Here is a 23,365-nt window from a genome sequence, read left to right as displayed (position 1 = left end):
CTTGGCTCTCCATATGTCAGCTCACAGTTAAACAGCATGCTAATGAATACTGAGTGGACCTCATTAGTGGCAGAAAGTCAGGACAGCTCTGGGGTTATTTTACGCTCTCATCAGCAACAACTCCCTGACAGATTCTGTTTCATACTCAATCTGTTTTTGTTTGGTTTTTATTTCCAAATGATTAACTTCACCCTCAGAGAGTAAGAACATGTTCATGTTTACGGTCCCATAGTGTTGGTGTCATTTCATTTTTACACTTTTACACTTACAATGCTGTCATCACACTGTAAATTAAGTTATTAGCTACATCCACTGGCTACTTCAGATTATTCAGATTAATCAGATTAAAACCTCCTGGTGGATGAGGAGTAGAGGGTCTGGTGGTAACCATGGTAACCTTTACTAATCATCTACTAATAACTCAACATCAGGTGAGGAGTTTCCAGGAGGGACAGAAACATGGAGGTAGAAAAACAACCAGTGTTTGAAAGAATCTTCTCCTTGATATGCTCCTCATCTCGCTGTCTTCACCCTTCTTTATCTCCTTCTCATCCTCCTCCTTCTCCTCCTCCTCCTCCTCCCCATCGTCTTCCTCCTCCTTGTTCTTCTTTTCTATTCCAGTAGATGTGATGCTCCTCTAGCCTAGAATCTAGACGCGCCCCTAGCGGCAGCAAATTACATTTGCTTCCAGGGTCAGTCTAGTTACTCTCCGTTGACTTGAGATTTCGAAAAATCCAAGATGGGCCGGGCCAATCACGAGTCGGTGGGCGGGCTTAACATGATGACGACTGACCTGCGACCATAAATTCCGTGAATTACGCGTGAATTCCCCATCCTGCTAGAACTACCAGAGCGATGGCTGCTGCTAGCGAACAGCTTTCTTTCGAATCGTCTTTGGCCGCCGCTCTGAAAGACTTGAAGTTAAGCTTTTCTCTGAGAAAAGAACAAGAAACTGCACTGAGGTCGTTCTTACAAAAGAAGGATGAATTTAGAGTTTTGCCAACCGGATACGGCAAAAGTTTGATCCACAGCTTAAAAATGATTAATGCAGGAGAAACTCAACCTGTAGGCGAACTCATAAAAAAAAAAAAAACAGGATGCAACAAGAACTATTTAATATCTATTAGGATAAGTTTTTTCCACAACACATGCAAGGAACTCTCTTTTCCGTCGCTCTGACTACGTCACCTTCTTCGTTGCTCTGATTGATTGTAGCGCTATCCTATTGCGTGGAGAGGGAGTTTGAAAGACAACCGTTTATCCCACCCCTCCGCTTGAGCCCTGTCTATGGAGAGTGCCCAGACCCTACATTTAATGTGGGTCTGGCTCGTCAGGCTAATGCTCCTCATCATCAGAACCTATTCCTCAATGAAGTTGTAGAAGAGGTTTTGATGCAAACTTTCACATTCAGACTCTGCTCGGCCTTAGCCAGACTCGGTTCTTCTCAGAATCAGGGTCTGGTAGCTCTCCGTCTGGATTTCATTATGACACAGAGAAAGAAACACCTCTGCATCAGCTGGATAGTCCTCCAACCAATCAGAGCCAAACTAATTCAACTCCATCTTTGCTGGAGCAGAATCAGATCCCAAAGGAGAGACTCCAAAACAACTTTCCTCCACAAAAACACTGGGCAGTGAAGTTGGTCTGGCCTCCAGTCTAGTTTCTCCCTGCAACAGAAAACAAACACACACTCTGGAGGTGAGTGTTTTTCTTCTGGTCACAGTGGGCAGAAAGCCCAGCAGGGACACCGCCGCTGCAGCAGTAGTGGAAAAAGTAGAAGAACGGTGTCTGTGTTCGTGTGGAATGTGCAATTGATTTTCTACCTAATTAACCGCTATGTTGTCGAGCCAGACTGCCACTTTCTCTGTGATGGAAGACGGTGATAAACTCAGCCGCTGTCTTGTTCTTTCCTTAAGCCGCTCAGCTTGACGTGATCCAACAATGAAGATGCTTTGTTTGTGCATGAGAGCGATTTGCAGAGTGGAACTCAATTACAGCTGAAAGTGAAGCAGCTTCTGGATAATGAAGCTAATTGGATCACATTTTCAACACGACAGAGGTTTACTGTTGGCCTACTTAGAGCAGGAGGTTAAACTGCGTGTTTGAGATTCTTTATACGTTCAAATGCCAACGACCGCAAAAAGACATCAGCTTATAGATCAACTGCAGCAGTATTAGAAGGTCAAAGGTCAGATATTAGAATGAAATACAGAAATTAAAAATCTCAGAAATAGAGCTTGGTATCGTTCCAGAGCTGATCATTGAACATCGCTGGATGTCCACTCATCAGCTTCATGGATCTTCTCCATGAAGCTGGATTCCATGAGAGTATGCACTCCAGTAACAACATGTTCCTCCACAGACACCATGTTGATTTACCACTGTGGTCATGGACTCACTGGTATAAACACTCTCTGAGACTTTCCAAATGTTGGAGCCAGTGGATCAAAGATAACAAAAAGATTAATTTTCAAAGATTTATTCACAGTATTAAAGCTGCTTTGTTTCATGATGTTGTGGTCCAGCACACATCTCATGATGAACATGGCTGCTGATGGAGACTCTCGATGAGTGTCTCTTACTCTGTGGAGACTGTTAAAGTTGTCCATCTTTAAGTTCCTGAGTTCATGTTAAAATGTGTCTCCACATGCGTCCCCAGCCAGCACTTGAGATCTGATCTCAGTGTGTGTGTCTGTAAATCAGCAGCGCCATCATGTGGTCAGTAGAATATTGTACCAGCTGCTGTCTCTAATGGATCTCTACCTACCGCTGGATCAGAACCATCAACAGCACAGAAATAAAAAAAAGAGGGAATCACACACAGCCTCATCATATTCAATCATTTCATGAGTTCATTTAGTTCTTATTTAGTTACTCATAGTGAACCACCTCCTCATGCAGTCTGAGATCAGATCAATGTTCACACTTGGTCTAAGACACAAACTAGACACTTGAGATTGGATTCCCAGGACGGAAGTTAACACAAGGTCTAAGATAACATGCTTCCTGCTCACTCTCAACGATCTCTACCAGCATCACTGAATTGTAAAAGCCAACATGAGCAGTCCAATTAGCCAGTCACAGGTTCTATTGTCTACACATGGTATGTCCATTCACCAGTTAATGTGTGAAGTCTGACAATAGACTCACATTCAGTTGAATTAAAAACCTTTTCAGAATCAGATTCAGAATTGTCTTTATTGCCGTGTATGTTAGCACACAAAAGGAATTTGTTGTGGTGGTTGGTACAATAAACATAAGTCAAAATAGAGGAGGACATTTACAGATTTTGTACTGATAAGCAAAGTGTAAAAACAAAAATGTTGAGCTTCAGCACAGGGAGTGGACGCTGCTATCCACCAACCTGAATGAAACAAGGCCCAAAGTGTTCTTGGCAAACCCCATTACCCTTTCTTTTTTTTTCTTTTTGTGGTTTGGACGGAGTGGTTATAGCTTCAGCTGAGCTTCAGGCATCACTCTGTGCTAAATTGAATGTGGACTAGAGATGCCTCAGACTTCAGTCTATTCAAGTAAAAACACACTTTAAACTGTCTTTCATAAAGCAGAGAGAGACAGATTCAGTTTGATTCTGCAATTTTCTCCAAACCACGACTGTCTGAATAAAAGAGCAATCTTCCTCTGAATAAATAACATCATCACACACTGCTGAACACACACACACACATTCATCCTGTTGTGATTACTCAGAGCACGGAGGAAACTGTAATAGCACAGCACATCATAATGAGGTTTATTTGGTGCCTGCAGCTGTAATTTCAGGAGTCATCTGTCTGCACCACCGGACTAGTTGAACAGCTCTGGTTAGCATGTTGTGGGGGTGAGGATGGGTGAGGATGGGTGAGGGGGCATTTTGCAGGCGGTGGTGGAAAAACTCAACATGACCATGAAATGTACTGGGGGGCCTCTGCGGTGACTTTGTGGTCATACATCCTGAGGGGCAAAATGGTATGATGTGGATGCAGCATCAATATGTTTTCCAAATTTTTGTGCAGCATAGTCATTGGCTGGATCCAGTTCAATGGGAACTCCCTTTTTAATCAAATGAAATGCCTCATTAAACTGCATCACAGTCAGCAGGAGGCGATCAGAACTAATGAGCTCTTCAGCAACTCTTTGGTTAAAGATGGCTGACCAGGTTGACCCTCTTCAACTGTTCCACCAGTTGTGTGTTTGAGCTCCTTACCAGGGTTGGTGCCCATGTTTGGTTTTGTGGAAGTACCTGGAGACTGAGCCAGTCTTAGTATTGGTGCTGGCTGTTGAGCAGGTATGGTCTAATTTTTCTTGGTCATTTTGTAGATTAGAAGTGTTCTGGGCTGTTAGATACAGTTTGGCTTCATTTCTCTTTTCTTTAACAGCACACACTAGTTTTAGTTTCTTTGCAGTTTTGTGTCATTTGTTAATCTGTTGATTTGCTAAACAAATTAACTTTATTAAAGAAAAAAAAAACAGATCCTATCTGAGCTAGGACATAATTGTCATGGATTTTTCAAGGAGAGGTAGGACCCATATGCTGGACACTATACAATGAGGCAGGAGTAGGCAAAAACTGAATTTAGCTAAACAAAAAAGAAACACAAAGCTATGCTGAGACAAAAATTAAAACTTTCAAAAAAGACAAAAACATAACATCACAGGACGAGAGACAGAAAACACTGGGAACACAGAGAAACGGTAGAAAACAGTACGACACAACAGAGGACAAAGGGAAAAGCAGGACTATATGTATACACACAAGTTCAGAGGAGACGCAGGTGAAAACAATCAAGACGGGGAAGACGATCACAAAGGAAACCAAGAACTTAACAAAATAAAACAGGAAACTGAAAAACATGAACCAAACTCAAAACATGAACAAAGGAATCAAAAAAACACAACCATGACAACAACAGTGGTGGTCCACTGTCTTCTCTGAACAGAAAAGTGAATTTTAACAGAAATATTATTTCTTATTTACAGAAAATACATTTATAGCAATTATACCAATGACAAATATTCTAATTAATGTCCCTGCTGCAACTTATCTGATAGAAGAATGATGGTGTTTGTATGTTTTTATCACAGTGACAGAGCAGGCTCTCCTTAACAATATTAGACTAAATAACAAAATACACACAAATGTTGTCTAAGAATGTTACACGCAGCTACTGATGAGAAACTGGCATCTGGTATCGGTGGTGTATGTCAATGAGTTGCGTCACTTTGCTTCCAACCAAAACCAACAACCGTCCAGGATCAGCGTTTCCTCCGACAGCTGCTTCCAATTACTCACATAATGCTCCCTCTCTCTCTTTCCCACATCATAATAAACTCCCTCGCTCGCCTTGCCAGTCTGGAGTCATGTGAACTTGGCATGAAGTCATTAATGTGTGAAAATAACAACACTCGGAGTCACATTAGACAGGGCGTCAATGTTCAGCTGAGGACTGCAGCTAAAAGTACATGTTCACTGGTGGCTTACATTTTTACTTTGTTTCATTTTTTATTTTCAGACGGTTGAGACACAAACGTTCAGATTAAGATCAGTTGCTTTTGACTCGTCAGACACTCTTATCTGAGTGTCATTCTTAATTTAGTTGTGACTTTTAAAAATGGGGAGGATTTGAGGAAACTGGAAACCAGATATCCATCTATCGTGTATTTATTTGGTATTTCAAGTTTGCTTTTAAAACCAGAGACAAAAACTGGAAAAACAACTGTTTTCAACGACTGTTTGAAAAATCAATAAAAGAAACAGTTTTCTACTTTGTACTAACGTGATTTAAAAAATAAAAACGGACATTTTTTTTCCTGGTCCAGGAAGTAGTCTCCATAGTGACCACTGGTCCAGGTCTCTCTGGTCCAGGAAGTAGTCTCCGTGATGACCACTGGTCCAGGTCTCTCTGGTCCAGGAAGTAGTCTCCATGGTGACCACTGGTCCAGGTCTCTCTGGTCCAGGTCTCTCTGGTCCATGGATCATTGTGTTCAGCTCTAAATAAAGCTGTTTCTTCTCCAAATTCAGAGAGAAATTCAAATGACCAGATACCTTGTGTCAGAAAGTCTAAAATTACATCTGAATATTGTTTCAGAGTCATGTCCATGCTCTGTGCTGGAAACTACTTCTTCTTCTTTTTCTTCTTCTTCACCCACAAAAACTTATTTTTTCATATATTGGCACATTTTATTCAGTAAAATGATCCAGTATTACATATTGTAAATGCTAAAGAAATGCAGCTAGACTGAAGAAGATACCTGGATGAGTGGCTAAACATCTCCAAAAAACTTTTCAGATATTAAAGGACAAAATATTAATTTACTTTTTTATCTTTTTTTTATTTTTAAACGAAAATCAAAAAGACTCTTCTTTCTTTCTTTTTTATTTTAGAGTCTAAAACAAACTTGAAATACCAAAAAGTTTCCCATATTCTGTGCACATCTTTCCTTCTTTCCAGCTTTGACTTGATACCTTGTGGTTTTTATTTCCATGGCTTCAGAGCAGCTTGTCGTTGTTGTCCTGGCTCCGTTAGAGGAGTTTTTCCATCGCTGCTCAGAGTGTTTGGACTCCGTTCTGGTTTAGTGGCAGTTGTACTGGAAGCTGACTGGTGAAGCTCTGCCTGGCTCTGGTTTTCCATCCAGCTCTGCAGCGGAAAAAAGAAAAAGCTGCTGAAACTGAGCCACATGCACCAGAGCTGAGATTCACAATTAATGTCTGTGTTTGGTATTCCTGGTAGTTTTTTAAAGTTTTCTTAGGTTGAAAATCACCTAAATACAGATGAAAAATGTTTTTAAATGTACATTTTTCAGTCTTGCATTGGAGCGTATGAGCCATGACACCATTTGGATGTTTGGAGTCTGTAATTTGAGCAGTGTTCCCGTCATATTTCCCTTGTTACTCAGTTTGTTCCACCCTTTTTTCCCCACTCTCCTCTCTCTTTCCTCTGACTTCCCTCCTTCCTTCTGACTCTATTGTTTTCCAGCTGTTGTGTAACGAGGAGAGAGAGAGTTTGTCCTCAGCTTCCTGTGGTTTGTGGTGTCGCTCAGAGCAGCTCTTATGTAAAACAGCAGGTTCTGCTCAGGATTGAACACGCTTGGTATGTTTTTATGTGACAGCGGTTCTCAAGCTGGAGTTCTTCCAGAATTTCCAGATTTTACGAAGAACGAAACAGTCGCTGAAATATATAAGGCTGTGGAGCCATTTTGTTCCTTTCAAATGCAGTTTGGTTCTAAGTTTGCCTCCGGTGAACCTGCTTCAGATTATCAGTCAGATGTAGAGGTGTGGTGGTGACCTTTACTAATCATCTACTAATAAATCCGTCTGCTCCACGTGGGGTAAACATCAGGTGAGGAGTTTCCAGGAGGGACAGAAACATGGAGATAGAAAAACAAGATGAACCAAGATGGAATCAATGTGGACAGAGACGATGGAGACGTGGAGACATCTTAGTTCATCTTCTAAGACTCTAGACATTCAGGACTGGACACAAACATGGAGGGGAATATACAACGACTTCATCTTCTCCTTGTCTCATCTTCATTAACTTCATTAACACTAGTTTTTTTTTTATCTTATCTTCCTTATTACTCTTTGTCCTCTGCTTCTCCTCATTCCTCCTTCGTCTTCTGTTCTATTTCCAGTAGATGTGATGCTCCTTTACAGTGATTGATGTATCTGATCTCCATGGAAACAGTTCATCTCTGATCACAGTCATTGATTGGGGTGGAGAGATGTATGTAGACCTGGTCAGTAATTGTAGTATTATCGTCATCTCGGTTGATGGCATTGAAGTCTGTTGTCTCTTAATCTGGTTAATGTGCTTTTTTATTTCTTTGACTCAAACACAGATATGTTCTTTCCAGAAGTACGTTAAAATAAATCCATCTAAAAACTGATTGGTGATTTGGAAACTTCTCAGCAGGCGTGTGATGTGGGTTTTTTTCCCAGCGGTGTATTTTTGTCCTTCAAACACTCGGAGGTCGTGGTCGTGTCTGCAGAGTGACAGCAGGACAGGAAGTGTGTGAAGGGATGTTCAGAGGAGTTTGAATCAAATGCAGCTCAGAGGAAATCTGCATGTCCTGTGTGTGTTGACGTCATGTTGTTTACAACCAGGGTGGGAAATTCCTGCTGCAGCAGCCACATGTTGCTGCAGTTTGTTTCTGTTGGCAGGAGGCCGACAGTCCTGATCTGGACATCCAGCCAAGCGCTTCATGTCTGTGTGCTGTAAAAGGTTCTTTCACAAATTATTCATCTCAGCTGAAATGAAAATATTTTCTCTCTTCATCTGCTGCTTCTCTGCACTGCTGTAGAACTTATCCAACTTTCAAAACTGGACTCGAACCAGGACAGTCATTGACAACTGCACAACCTTCACTTATTTATTACGTCTTGTCTATACATTTAAGACTTGTGGTTTAAACGTTTCTTTTTCCATTTCTGTTCATTCTAATCTGCTTCTTTTCTTCTTCTTCAGGTATTTTTGGCAGTTGTAACAGGATGTATTACTGCCATTACAGCGTTACAGCTGTTTTCATCATTTCCTGACTTCTCAAAATATGACTTAGGCTGACATCGTAATAATAATAATAATTTTGTGTTAAAATGTTGACAGCCCTTGTACGTTGATGTGAACATCTTTGTGGAAAACACCTGCACTGATCCTCTAGATAAAGACACAGCTCAGCACATTTACTAAACCCTCTGTGTTTGTGTCAGTCGGTCTTTGCTCTTCATCAGTGTCAGAGGTGTTGTCTCAGTCTCAGTCTGGCCTGCTCTGTCAGATCAGGATCATTTCCACGAGTCTGGCCACAAAACACCCTGAACACACAACAGGCAGCACCCACGACTGCACAGTTTGTCTTTGAAATGCTTTGTTCACCTTAGCGAGCTCACTGTAAAAGCTTTCACATTCCCCTGAGGCTCAGCGGCTGCAGGCTCTGAACCAGGCGGGTACAAAGTTTTACCTGCTCTGAAACAAACCAACCTTTGTCTGATTTCCTTCTGACATGCACTTTAAGTAGATTGTTTACAGCTTCTTAATCAGATTTTCAGGACAACAAGAGGAACATTGTTCTTACGTGACCTCATGAAGCTGAATGAGTGGAGAAGGTGGAGGACCGAGGACAGAGGTGTTTCCTTTCTAAAACCCACAGTCTGCACTTTCAGTAAAGGTCTGTGTTTGTGGCCTTAATTGTATTTTGGCAGAAATTCCTATCAGATATGATGGAGCGTGACGTAACAGCACAAATAAAACAATGTCATGGAGAGCCTGGGTGTGGACCACAGGCCTTTTGTCCCAACCTCATTCTTTTCTTTGCAGTCTGTGCACACAGCAAACTCCTAAGAAATGCATAGCCTCCTCCCTCAGGACAGATTTAATCAAAGAACAGGACAAACCCACAGGAGACATGAATGCTGTTAACAGAATTCACCTCAGCGATGGTTGATGTCTACTTTAACATCCAATGGTTTATTAAAGCAGTGACAGGTTCTTTGGACACATGTCTGGTAGCTGGTGAAGGGTTCAGATTGGTGCAACTCTCATATCTGTACATTAAAGTTAAAGTCAGCAGCTGGTTAGCTTAGCTTATCTTAGTTTAGCATAGTTTAACATTAACACCAGAATCAGGAGGAAACTGTCCAAGTTAAATGATATCTCATTTGTTTTATAGAAAATCATTTACCTAAATGTCCCTGTGTAGAGGAAGAACAATTTAGATTTGTAGCTTTTATATGGCAGCTGACCAAATGTGTTTAAAACCGTCTTTGTTCTGAAACACAGTCACTGAAATATGATTTAATAGAAAAAAAAGTTTAGCTAAACAAAAAAAAATGAGAGACAAAAAGTCTGTACGTCACGGGTGCCCAATACGTTGACTGTGATCGACTGGTGGCTGGCAAGCAGCATCTACTGTCCAGACTATGCAACCTGTCTGACTCTACGCAGTGACAATAAATGTATTGTATTATTGTATATTGTATATATAAACAACAACATGACAAGTCATTTGGCTTGGCCATTGTTAAAGTAGCTCACAAGCTAAAAACGTGTGGGCGCCCGTGCTGTAGAGCATCAACACATGAGCCAGGAGCTGCAGCTACTTGAAGGCAAAACGGTTCAAATATTCTGTCTCTGTGTGTTAAGATTCAAGATAAGTTGCATGTTTGAAACTTGCAGAAACTTGTTGGAGTAACTATGTGTTTTTTTTCTCCTTTGGTTTCTGTGGTCGGACTCCAGCTTTGGGCTAACCTCTGAATCACGCTACTTTCTGTGTGTGTCCAGCTACTAGCCAGCTGTTGATTTAAACGTGGCCCGAGCTGCAACGGGAACATCGTGAGTCTGAAAGCTCTGACTCAGACGAATTAAAAAGAGCTCTGCTGCCAACATATGGCTCCTGTTATCCAAACCGGTTTTTGTGACCGACACCATTATTCAGCGTTTGTCGCTCGCCCTCCTTTCAGTTGGAGCTAATCACAGTGTTATCTCATGTTGTTTCATCTTATTGTTGGTTTCACATGCATGGATGTAAACGCCTCCTCTGAGTAGTGGTTCTGTGGTTCTGGACACATTTAGCTGCAGAACAACTGATTTTCTTTTAGACTAAAGAATGTCTACTCACTTTAATCAGTCAGATGCAGTGGTTTAGAAGGATGGTATGTGGGGGGGGCTCACACCATGTAAATGTTGATGAGCACCACCCACAGATGTTTCTGTTTAAACCCCAACCCCCCACAAGTGTGCTAGACCTGATGAAATATCTTTAAGAAACTCTACGTGTCCAGTTGCCATAGTGTTCATCGTTTTTTGTAATATTCAATGACCTGGACGACTACGAACCTTCACAGACGCACCATGTAAAATACTGATAGACTGATAACTGCCTAAGGTACGACTGGTGAAAGCAACTACAACAATCAAAGGGAAAAAACAAAGACCGGAAGTAAAACTAACACAGGGACCAGGACCTTTTGAAAATTAAACAGGACAACACACTAAATTACAAAATGATGCATCAGGAGTTTCGTACAGGATTTGGACACGAGTCTAAACGTGAAACCACAGACAAGGTCTCTCACATCCTGAACCAACTACTTGAAGATAAAATCATCTGTGTCCTGTGCTCTGCAGGTAAACACAGCGCAGCGTCAGCTCTGACAGTCTTTCTTGTAATTTGATGGATGTTTCAGGGGCCCATGGGCCCCCAGCAGCATCTGGAGGCCGAATGAAAGGACCTATGGCGGGCACTCGTCTCTGCTTTGTCCAGCCTCTCTCTCTCTTTCTCTCTGAAGGACAAAGGAGGAGGAAGAATCTTCTGTTCGTCTAACACACACTTCACCATGCCGTCATTTAGAGGCTTGGCTTTCAGAGTCCAGAGCTGCCTGCTGTGGTGGCAAATGTTGTTATGGTGTGGATCATTTAGATCATTTAGACTAAACCAAGGACCGGGGGCCCCACGAGTCCCTGAGGGGGCCCTTAATGATGTCTGAAAGCCTCGAGTTGACAAAACATGTTTGAATTCATACTGAAGTATGAGACCCAAAGGTAAGTCTACAGACAGGTGTAAATCAACAAACCAGAGCCTGAATTCCAAACTTCCAAAAAATTATTTTTGGATAGAACATTTTATCATAGAAGGTTCTGGTTTTAGTTCATTTGGTTTTGTAGCTCATATACGACAGAAACATGCTCTCATCGTTATCGTATCATATTTAGGACTCTGGGGGCGGACAAAAGATATTTTAACGTCATTAAATTACACGTTTCTCAGATGAAACTCTTATTTCTGAAGAAACACAAAGATTTAAAGCTTTTGTCTGTTTTTGTCATGGTATTAACTTTTGTCATGGTTTTTTCTCATTTTTTCTGTTCATATTGAAAAAGTCAGTTGTACTTCCTGACTTATTCAGGTCTTATTCCTTTCCTATGCGATTGCTCTCCCCTGAGCTCCTATGCTCCTCCCCTCATTAGCTTCTCCTGTTAATCAGTGTGTAAAGATAGTCCTGTCTTTCCCTTGTCGATTTGTCCATTTGTTGATGAGCCTGTTGTGTTTACTGCTGTCCCTCTATGGCTCACTGTGGAAAATAGTTTTCTTTAGTTTTTTGTATTTTCTTGGCACTTACGTTGGACGTTACACTTTTTTTAACTTTAAACCTACCTTACCATTACAGCACCTTTTGTTACTTACAAATTAAGTGTCATTATAGTTCAGGAGAAATGTTGAAGCTCTGTGTAGTGAACAGGATGAAGGGTTGTGAATCTGATGTATTGAGCTTTTGCTCCGGACCTGCAGATAACCTTCTGCTGCTTCACAACAAACCACATTTGATCCTGCATCAAATCTGATTAGAGTCTGTTTAGCTCTGCAGCCTCGCCTGAGTCTTTCAGCCTTCCTCACACCAACAAACGCTATATTCAATTAACCCTCGATTAGAATGAGGCAATCAGTCCTTCCCAGCAGCTGAACGGCCTGCTGGGAGACATGATGAGGATGATCGGGGTCGGTGGGGGTGGATGAGGGTCTGAAAACTATCAGGGAAATAAAGAGTCACAGCTTTAAAGCGATGTTCAGACCTCACAGTAAAATCTGTCCTGGTGATCTGATCACAAGTATCCAGTTTAAAGTGCAGGTGTGAACACATGTGGAGGTTGTCGGGGACCATTTGACCTCATTCCTTTGCTAGTGTGAACTAACACAGTAAGAAATAAATCTAAACTAGAATCAGCTCAATCCACAATTGAATATGAGGAGGCTGTGTGCGATTCATCAAGCATTGATCCGATCATGTGATTCTTTAATACGAGGTCTGAACGGAGCAGAGAGACAACATACGTGAATGTGTTTGATATGTCCACCCTGAGGAGAGACGTCATCCTCTCTCCTCTCTACTGGATCTCAGGCTCTTTAGTGAACGCTCCTCCGACCAACGTTAGAAACGCTGATGTGATGGATCCTGAAGACCACCGTCCGAACAACAAGCAAAGCCTCTGTGAAGGTTCGTCAGTGCTCTCCAGGATGTTTGAGGCTGTCCAGAGGAGGAAGCAGCTGCAGCCGCCACACCAAACCCAACACTCGGGCCCCACCTGGGTCCAGGGGCCCCGCCCGTCTGCCCGCAGTGCCAGGACAAGGACCCCAGTCAGCCAGGACAGGAAACAGCCCCCCACCCAAACCCTACCCCTCCTCCTCCTCCTCCTCCTCCTGCTTGTCCAGGCACACTTCCCCTAGTGAGGAGAAACCGGCCCCCTCCTCCTCCTCCTCCTTATCGAAGTCGGCCTTTGTGCTTTCTCATGGGGAGGTGGAGCTCACTTTGGTTCTCAGCGTCTCCCTGCAAAAACACAACACAACCTCCCCCCTCCCCCATTTTTTGCTGCACAATTAGTCCCAAAGAAAAAGTGCAATAAGGGAAACTGTTTGAAAGCATTGAAGAACCCTGAGTCTGCAGTTTATGCTGTGGACACACTCTTATTATGAACAGTGGAGCTGCTTCTGGTACCTGAGAACAGGTTTATTTGTCGTCTCTGGTGTTTCTTATAATTACAGTAAGACAGCAGCAGGTAACGATGGGTACTAATAACTATAACATCTCTTAGCCTTTTAAAACGCTGTGGGACATGGGAATATAAAAAAGGAGTCTGGCTGTGAACCTCCATCTCTGATGTGAGAGTTTTGTTAACCTGCCATCCACCCTGACACAGTTTGTAAAAGTGATGCTTCACCTAATAAATAAAATAAACATACAAACCAATTTTTAGCAAACAGGGAAGAAAATGAGCAGATTAATCATTAGTCAGTGTCATTTCTTGCAGCCTTAGTCTCTTTGTCTCATCTACACTGTTAATATTTTCATAGTAAACATTTTTAAAAGTGTCTGAGTGTCCGTGGTGTGTTTAAGTATCTGCTGCTGCAGGAGGTGTTTCTGTTTCCTGCTATTTGCAGCTGATCTGGACTTCCTGTTTCCCGCGTCCGCTCGGCCTCGAGACAAAAGCGAAGAAGAAAAACAGTCTGATAAGGTGTTTGAGTGGATTTATTATTAATTCTATAAATAGTCTGAGCACACAGCTCCTCTGCAGCTTGGTGTGACACATTTCTTCTTTAAAATCATTTATTTTTACTGGAAGAATGTTTTAATTCACCAGCAGCTTAGACTCAGCTCCTCATAGCTTTTTCTTAATTTTTTCACGTTGCTTCTCGTTTTATATTTGAAATCTGACATTCTTCTGATGCAGATGTTGTTTTATTGTTTTTATCACACACTGTACAAAACACTGATATATTCTGATCTTTTGATAGAAAATACAGTCACTTGCCAAATCATTAGGGACACTAGGGAATGCATTCTAATCTAAAACCTCCTTCATGACTCTTCTAATGTTGAGTTGATGTAGAAACAGCGTCAGAAAGGTGATGATTCACCTGGATGATCATTGTGGAGGGTGGAGTTCATGGAGCTGTTAAACGATGTTGAATTAAACACTAAATGTGTTTCTGTTATTTAGCCCACTGACTACTATGTCAAAATAATAGGAACACGTGTCAGTTCAGTATTACTGCACAATGAAAGCACGACTAAATCAACAGCTGTCTCTGTTATATGAAAGTAATGGTCAATACCATAACCTTCATGAAGATTTAGAGCATGATTGTGAGTGTGTGTATTTAACAGACTTTAGTTGTTCTTGCATACTTAGCATCAGTAAAGTCCTGCAGATGCTTTGCTTGGAGAAGGAGGGCCGCTGTCTGCATGTTTATGTTTATGACAATCAGATCAGTCATCAGATCCTTGTGGCTTCTGGATGAAACTTTGTACTTAAATCATTTATCAGTTAATCATTTTAGTTTTCAGTAGTCAGATATTTTTCTCATAGTTTTGAACAGTTTGACATCCACTTAGCGAACAGGTGGCATTCCTCCAGACACGCTCAGAGTTCAATCTGCACACTAATCATATTCTTTTCAATTCCAATCGCATGAATTCCCTCAATATGCCGGCCTCGAGCCTGCCTGAGGGAGGGGGGTGAGGGGGGGGGGGGGGGGGGGGGGGGGGGGGGGGGTGAGGGGGGGGAAGGAGGCTCTTTGTTTGTGAAGAATGGGAGGGGTCGCAAGTGGCAGCGAGTCCTGCAAGCCGGCAGATGGCCAATAGGACGAGCAGACAAAGGTGCTCAGCAGACCTTCTCCTTTCAGAGCTGATGGTCTGAGCTCCACGACACAAAACAGCACCGGCCCGATGGTGGATGGAGGGGGGTGAGGGTTCAACCTCTACTGATCAAATAATCCCAAAAGACCTTCACTCGAGGTTCAACGCACCAGAAAATAAACTCTTAAAATGGCTCATGTCATCGACTTTCATGTGGTGAAATGATTGTCTCTCGGAAAACGTAGGAAGTAGCATTTTATCATTAGAATTATTGGTTCAGTTAATTGATTATTTAAAAAGAAAGCAGCTGAATATGATGTCCACTAGTATCAAGGATGAAGTCCAAAGTTTGTTCTTGTTATTCGTGCTTGTTCCTGGGGTTTCATTAATTCACGTTATTCTTTTTATCTGTGTTCATGTCTCTGACCTTCACCAAGAAATTTTTTTTGCCCAAACTGTAACAGAAGAAGTAAACAATCAGAAAGCTTGTGGTTAAGACGCGACCGCCTGTTGAGTCCTTTTAAGTTTACATAACTTTATACCAACTACGCTCCAGCCGTCCATGCTTCACTTCCTGTCTTGTTTCCGTGAAAGAGGTCAAAGGTCTAGCGATGCGTTCGGGGGGAATAAGCTGCGCATTTCGTGGCCCCTCCTTCCTCCTCAGCTCAGACCGCTGGGACAGGATGGGCGTTCCTGGCTGAACCTCGAGTCCTCTTTGACCTCTGACCTCAGGAAACGAACAAACATTAACATTTTAGAGATGTTCTGTAGCTGACGATGAATTCATAGAAATGATTATTTAGTCTCTATTCAATCTGAAAACTTGAGCTTACAACAGACCTCAGCCGGCCGCTCTCAGATGAACGTTTGATTTAAAAAAAAAAAAAGAAAATCCAGAAAACCAAAACAAACTCAAAAAACCTTCAGCTGAGACGTCATGGAAGAGCTGAGCCGAACGAGGCTTGTACAAAAGGAAAGTCTGTGTGCTGAGGCTCATGAAGCCCCTCCCTCCCTCCCTCTGTTCTCCCCCAACAGATGAGCTGGTGTGAGGAGAGGGGGCGAGCCACACAGACAAACACAGAGGGAGAGGGAGAGAGAGAAAGAGAGAGAAAGAGAGAGAGCAGCTGGAAGCGACACAGAGCTTCAGTCGTGAAGAGAAAAAGGAGGCAGCAGGACGAAGCATGAAGGAGCTGCTAAGGAACTGAAAACACACCCCGGTAAAACTCTTTGTTCACATATATTTATATACATGTTTAGTTGTTAATTGTTATCTGTCGCTTTTTAAGTTTTTAAATTTAGTTAGGTGCTCCCATAAAAAGTATTACAGTTAGTCAACAATATATCAGTCCAAATGTCAAACAGCCATGGCATGCAGTTTCATTTAATATCTTAGTTTACATTAAAGAACTGAAGTAGTTTTTGCTTTTGTAAAACTGCACAAGATGTTTCAGTCTGACTAAACTAAAATGTAATGAATATTTCAAGAGCAGCAGCAGCAGCAGCAGCAGCAGTAGTAACTGTTGCACCCAAAGTATTTGTTTATAAAAATGGATCACACCAAGTTACAGATCTGAACTCTGTCCACATATAAAGTGATTCTCTGGCCGTCCATCTCTTTGTAGCTGATAGTTTGTGCATTTATCAATCATTCTTGCTTGTTCTTGAAAATCCAAGAGTTAGATCTCTGTCCAAGTCTTTATGGAGGACGCATCGGGGGGTACCTTGTGTAGACTTGGTGCAGCCAGGTATCCCAGAATGCTTTTCACAGCCGCCACTTACAGAATGAACTCCCGTCGTCCAGGGTCCGTACTTTAGAATTAAGGATGACCCAGGCTCTGGTTGCCTAGGTGACCCTCTTGTATATTTACCGGTGAAACAAGCAGAACATATAAATATTTCTAATGTATGGATGGAGCTCGCTCTGCTTCTGTTTGGAGAAAAGAAAAATACCATCAACAGCACTGCAGCTGTTGTTGACCTGAAACAGCTAACATTAGCCAAAACAACATTAGCCTAAAGCGTCTTCTTGTGTGGACAAATTAAGGACGACAATTTTAAGTGAGCTGTTATGCTACCTTCAGAAGCTTTAATCTTCAAACCTTCACCAGGTGTTGAAATGTGACTTTATCAACTTGATTTATTGGAAAATCTGCAGTTAAGTCTGTGAGTCTAGTAGCACCTTAGGTAATGTAGAAAGAAAAATGTTTAGATGTTTTAACTATTCATCTGGCATCTGTTCATCAACAGAGCACAACAGGAGATATGACTGGTTGGGGGTAACTCATATTTGCCCCAAGTCTCCTTCCTAGATAAATCCGGCCCTGCAGTGGTGTTAGTGGTGGAGACAGCTGTGTGTTGTAGTCTGTCTCGTGTTGATGAAATCCTCCTCCTTCGTCTTAATCCAGGTTGTGATGGGAAACACAGACAGTCAGAGCAGCTTTGTCGCTCCTGCCAAGCCTTCCTGCTCACTCAGGTTTTCCTCCAGGAGGGAGGAGGTGCAGTCAGCTCACAGCTGGTGGAGGAGCAGCCAGGGAAGTTCCAGGAGCCGGGGTAGGAGCTACCCGAACCAGCCCTACACCTCCTGGCATTATGAGCCGGCGCCCAAAGCTGCCAGAGGAGATACCAAGCTAAGGGCCGGGTCTTCTGCACAGTTTGGATTTCTGGGGGGAGGCAGTGGGAGCGATGGGAGTAACGGGAGCGATGGGAGTAACGGGATCTGTGGCGAGCGGATGTCTCTGAAGAGTGGCGGCAGCCCTAAGGTGCTGCTCAGCAAGGACGGAAGCATGCGGGTGGAGTTCAGCAACGCCAGGGTGGTCCCGGTGGAGCCGCAGGGGCCAACGGGCCTCGCCGTCGTCGCTTCGACCGCCAGCGCCACCACAGGAGCAGAGCCATCCCTCCGCACCAGCAAAGGCAGCTCTCTGAGCTCCGAAGGCTCCTGGTACGACTCCCCGTGGGGCGGAGAGTTGACCGACAACGTGTTCGTCTGTGGGCAGGGGGAGGATAACGGTGGCAGATACACCAACTACTCCTCCCCCCACACCGAGGAGAACCCCAGCAGCAGTGGCTACAACACCTTCTTTTCAGCGCAGGTGGAGGATATCTCACCTGGATTTACCTCTAACCTCCTCTTCCCCACCCCCACTGAAGGATGCAACACCTGCTGCTCCAGTCGAACGGAGGACAGCGGCATCGGAGACTCAGTGATCTTGCAGTCTGACCTGAGAGACTTCAGTCTGGTTTCACCTGCCAACGTTTACAGCAGCCACAACACGCTGGCCGCCTTCCCCATCACGCCTGACACCTCCCTGCAGCAGCAGCTGAGGACCGCCTCTTCCTCCTCTTCAGCGTTGCTGGATGATGTTATCCAGGAGGAGGAGGGTTTGGTCGGAGGCGTGGAGCAGCGCTACTCCTCCTGCACACTGCCCTGCCGCAAGGCAGAGAGTGCTGTCACTGCCGGAAACAACCGGAAAGATTTCTTAAAGAGCCGAATCAGACGACTGAGCGACTGGACAGGAAGTCTGAGCAGGAAGAAGAGGAGGATCCAGGTAAGAACAGGAAGTGAGGAGTAGGTGACACAGTCAGGACTGTTTTAAAATGGTTAACTGTTTAATCATGAAGCAGAAACATGCTGCTCTGGTCAATCACAACATGTAGGAGGATCTTTTAGGTCTTGGAACTTTTGTGTGAAAATCACCAAAATAAAACCTTTAGTGGCTGTTTCTTCACACTGACACTGCAGCATATTCTCACCCAGTTAACAGTAATGACGGGGAAATTGCGGTCTGTAAAACTAACTTATAAACTCTCTTCACTGCCTTAAAGCAAATTTACCAACACAGCAAATAAAAACAGTTCACACCAACTCTCTCTCTCTCTCTCTCTCTCTCTCTCTCTCTCTCTCTCTCTCTCTGTGCAGTAAAATAAACACCAGATTAAAGCTGCTCTCTGATTTCAGGAGCCGTACGGCAGCGACAGCAGTGATCTGTCCGTCAACGGGCTGAACTCTGGACCGGCTGGCAGCAGTTCACTCTGGTCCTTCAACCCTCTTCACTCCCAGAACCAGAACCCCGTCCCTCCGGTCCACTCCGGCTCCTCCAGGAGCCTGAACCAGAACCAGAGCAGCGACACTCAGCGGCAGAACGTCTACAAGAACTTCATGCAGGAGCTGGAGACAGGCTGCAGCAGTGCGGCCGACCAGACCGAGCCGTCGGAGGGGGATGAAGGGGAGGAAGACGAGGGAATGGACGGGGAGTTGGAGGCAGGAGCAGGGGAGCATCTGGACGTCCTGTTTGAGAAGGAGCAGGGCGTGGTGCGACGGGCTGGTTGGCTCTCCTTTAAAGCTCTCATCACCGTAAACAAGGACAGGAAACTGGAGCTTGTCGCTCGACGCAAGTGGAGGCACTACTGGGTCACACTGAAAGGTACGTCCCTCTGCACGGACCACGAGGAGACCAGGGGGAAGTAAAAACTCACGCTGCATTCCATGAAACTCAGAGGGTGGAAATGAAACACTTAGTCCAAACAAACAAATGCACTCAGCATGAATATTTAACATTGAAGTTTACATTTGGTGTTCGTAAAGCAGTGAGATTTAAGATGTTTGTACCAAACACCGCCTTAATGTCAACTGTCAGAGGATATTTGCATGGTGTGTCACGTAGTTTTAACATGGAAGACAAATGACTGGAGTGAAAACAGTCTATTTGTGGCATCAGAGGTATCTCAGTAGTGATGTGTCTTTTCGTCTCTTCAGGTTGCACTCTGCTCTTTTACGAGACGTACGGGAGGAGCGGCGCTGAGCACGAGCTTTCTCCTCGTTACGCTCTGTTTGCAGACGACAGCATCGTCCAGGCCGTCCCCGAACATCCCAGGAAGGAACACGTCTTCTGTCTCAGCAACTCACATGGAGACGTCTACTTGTTCCAGGTGAGCAGCAGAAGGGTTTGTGTTGAGGTTTTTGTTTCTGCATTTATGGAAATCCTGAGAAGATCAAACCTTTCGAATGAAGTCAAACTGTGAATCCTAAAGTCTTAATTCTGTAAATGTCTTTGCTGTGGTGAAGTTTTTAACTGAGCAGAGCAGCAGATGGTTTCTGGGAAGTTTTCCTCTGGTTCTATTTTTGAATCAGTTTCCTCTGCGTCTCATTTCTTATCATGGTCTCTCATTTCAGAGCACAGCAGTGTGAACAGCAGTGGGTTCTCACCACAAGCATGCACACACAGTCATGTTTAGGATTGTCTCTGCAAGTGTTGGTGAAGATCTTGCTGCCAGCTTTACACCAACATCACTGAGGGAAAGACGGTGGTAGATTCCAGCTTTGGTCTTGCAAGTCAGAGTCCACAGCTCTCAGTAGACATTTGTATCAGTTACTCATTTGTTCACTTGTTGACTACAAGGTGTGATACATGAATCATAATGGACCCGTTCAGATCTCACATAAACATCCATCATGGTCAGTTGGGTCTCACCTGTCCAGTCTCAACACCTGGTGTTAATATAAATGTGTCTCCACATGCGTCCCCAGCCAGCTCTTGAGATCTGATCTCAGTTTGTGTGTCTGTAAATCAGCAGCGCCATCATGTGGTCAGTAGAATATTGTAGCAGCTGCTGTCTCTAATGGATCTCTACCTACCGCTGGATCAGAACCATCAACAGCTGCTGGTTGACTTGGAGACATGATCCAGATGTTGGAACAAGATGGAAAGACTCTCACATGTTAAGATCTGATTTATTTTAGAGATGAAGCTCAGATTAGACCTGAACCCTGGAAGCTTCTTCCTCAGAGGAATCAGGTCACTGCTGAGAAACAAACATGTCCGACAGAAGGAACTAAAGACACTGCTCATTAATGAGGAGAGAGAGAAAAGTAGACGATGAGGGTCAGAGGTCACAATGCTACAAAGCACATTTCCTCTGTCCTCATTGGCAGCCGCCACATTGACCTGTGATTTAACAAGGAAGAGATTATCAGTTTGATCTCCCTATTTACACTTTAATGAGCTCAGAGAGCTCTCCTTTATTCCCAGAGTAACTCTGTCAGCTGTAGAGAGTGTTTACTGACACATAAATCACACAGCAGCCTCTCGCCAACGCTTCTCTGGGATTTACTGAAAAGGAGGAGTGAATGGTACGGAGGTGTCAGGAGCTGAAGATGAAGGGTGGAGGAGGGTGAACTGCTGCTAATGGGCCTCACAACATCCTGCAACAAATGTTCTTCATGACGAAGAGACATGTTGCTCTGAAATGAAACGACAGCTACTGCTTCACTGACTTTACGCTCAAATCGCCTGAAAAACAGAATCAGACTAAAAACAAGTGAAGTGCTGCTTCCTGCTGTTTGATGTTTGCTTCCATCACTGACTGTTATCAGGCCAGTGAGATGAGATCACTAAAGGATCCAATCAAAGCTCCAACGAGGATCAAGAAACAAGGGATGGAAATACTCTCACTTTGTATCAGCTCTGTCAATGCACCAACGTCAACCAAGAGAAAAACGTTTCAGTTCAGTGAAAGTTCTTCAGTTTAACAGAAACTGAAAATGCACTGATTCATACTTCATTTTATTTCTCTTGTGATGTCTTAATGATGATTATTTTTACTCATTCTGAATTCAGAAGTGAAATTCAATCGGAAAACATTTCTAAAACTGATTTTTTAGGAAAGGACTTTCATATATGACAAATGTGAATGTTGTTGAGTTTCATTTGTCCTTCAAACGTAGGTGGACAGGTGACTCCAGACTTCAAGAGCTGGTTCTCCTGTGTTGAGCCTGTATTGCCTTCGTTATAGCTTTTTGAAAAACAGCATGACCTGTATGACCCAGAACCTTCACAGGCAGTTGATGAGGCTTCCTCTGAGCAGACCTTTTTGGTCTCCTCATGTGTTGGTGTTAAGAGTCTGTGCCAAGGGTTTCCTGCTGTTTGAAATAGTTTAGACTCGTCTCCTCAGTTTCTGCAGCTTTGTCCAACTCTTTTTTTTCGTTCTCCCATTCAGGCCACCAACCAGACCGACCTGGAGAACTGGGTGACGGCGATCCACTCCGCCAGCGCCTCCCTGCTGGCTAAGCGTCAGGGGAAGGAGGACACTCTGCGCCTCCTGCGCTGCCAGAGCCGCTTGCTGCTGCACAAGATCGACATGGACGGGAAGATGAAGAAGATGGCCGAGCTGCAGCTGTCCGTCATCAAGGAGCAGAAGAACAGGAAGGCAGTGGAGAGCCAGGTGAGTGTGTTGGAAGTCAAACAAAGATTAACAAACTCTTTGTAATTTCAGAATGCAAATCTAAAACAAAGGTAACTGGACTTGTCGGGTTTTCTTGAAGGCATTTCTCTGCTCATCCCAGTAGCCCTGGTGTTAGCTTCCATCCTCAGAGTATCTTATAACTTGAACACTGAAAACTTTTAGATGCACCATAGTTTTAACAGTTCACTGTTTGAAGCAGTGACATAAAATTCTCAAGTAGTAAAGACTCCTGTGATTATTGAGGATCACTCAGATGCATCCTCAGTGCATCTCTGGGTGTGTAATCACACCTGTAGCTTAAGGTAAACACTTGTGATCAGACAGATGCTGTGTATCATTAATCTATTGGATCAGACTCATTAATGTCAGTGTCATAGTAACTGAGAATGAAAATCCACAAATCCATCAATCTAATCCAAAGACATTTATCAAACATGTCCTAAGTACAAAAACAAACGCCACCACATCAAACCAGTCTGATGACCTGGAGCATCATTCAGACATTACAGCATATTTATTTTTAAAGCTAATGCCTCAGACTGAAGCACAGAGTCAACAGCAGTGATGAGGTCTTCCAGGATGAATCTGTTCCGTCGTGCTGAATCTGAGCCAGCGGAAACTCTGTAACACAAGTCGTTACATAACAGCTCTGAGGATTTTCTGGCAGCTGAGCAGCAGATAGTGGATGGAGCTCAAACTCACGTGGAGTTCAGCATCCGTTCCAGATGTTGAAGCTGAAACAACACACAGCTTCCAGCTAATGGACGAGGCCGTTAACGTGAAATGAGGCAAATGCTGAAAATGTCTTCTACCAGCTGAGACATCACGTCCTGCTGAAGGCCGGATCCCAACAGAATTAGTATTAGTATCAGAATTAATTTCATATTTAGTTTTTTAAAGCTGCATTCATTCCCACAGATTAAGTTCATTAATTTTTCAAACATCAGCAACATCATTTTCTAATTCATCAATTTAACACTAAAATAGATTTATTGTCTGTTG

The 23,365-nt window shown here is 43.5% G+C and overlaps 1 protein-coding gene across 2 annotated transcripts in view; it reads left to right on the top strand.

The window, feature by feature from the left end:
- Positions 1-23,365, top strand: part of tiam2b (TIAM Rac1 associated GEF 2b) — a 43,230-nt gene that overhangs the window by 5,496 nt on the left and 14,369 nt on the right. For both annotated transcript variants that reach the window (XM_084560859.1, XM_084560858.1), the window contains 5 exons: positions 16,160-16,341; positions 17,530-18,669; positions 19,080-19,545; positions 19,878-20,050; positions 22,118-22,342. In XM_084560859.1, coding sequence (XP_084416985.1) covers positions 17,536-18,669; positions 19,080-19,545; positions 19,878-20,050; positions 22,118-22,342 — 1,998 coding nt within the window. In that variant the 5' untranslated portion in view covers positions 16,160-16,341; positions 17,530-17,535. The remainder of the gene's footprint in view (positions 1-16,159; positions 16,342-17,529; positions 18,670-19,079; positions 19,546-19,877; positions 20,051-22,117; positions 22,343-23,365) is intronic.

This window comes from Chelon labrosus (assembly GCF_963514085.1).
Source record: "Chelon labrosus genome assembly, chromosome: 14".
Classification (NCBI taxonomy): Eukaryota; Metazoa; Chordata; class Actinopteri; order Mugiliformes; family Mugilidae; genus Chelon; species Chelon labrosus.
The sequence above is the reverse complement of the archived record's forward strand: the minus strand, read 5'-3'. Positions and strand labels throughout refer to the sequence as shown.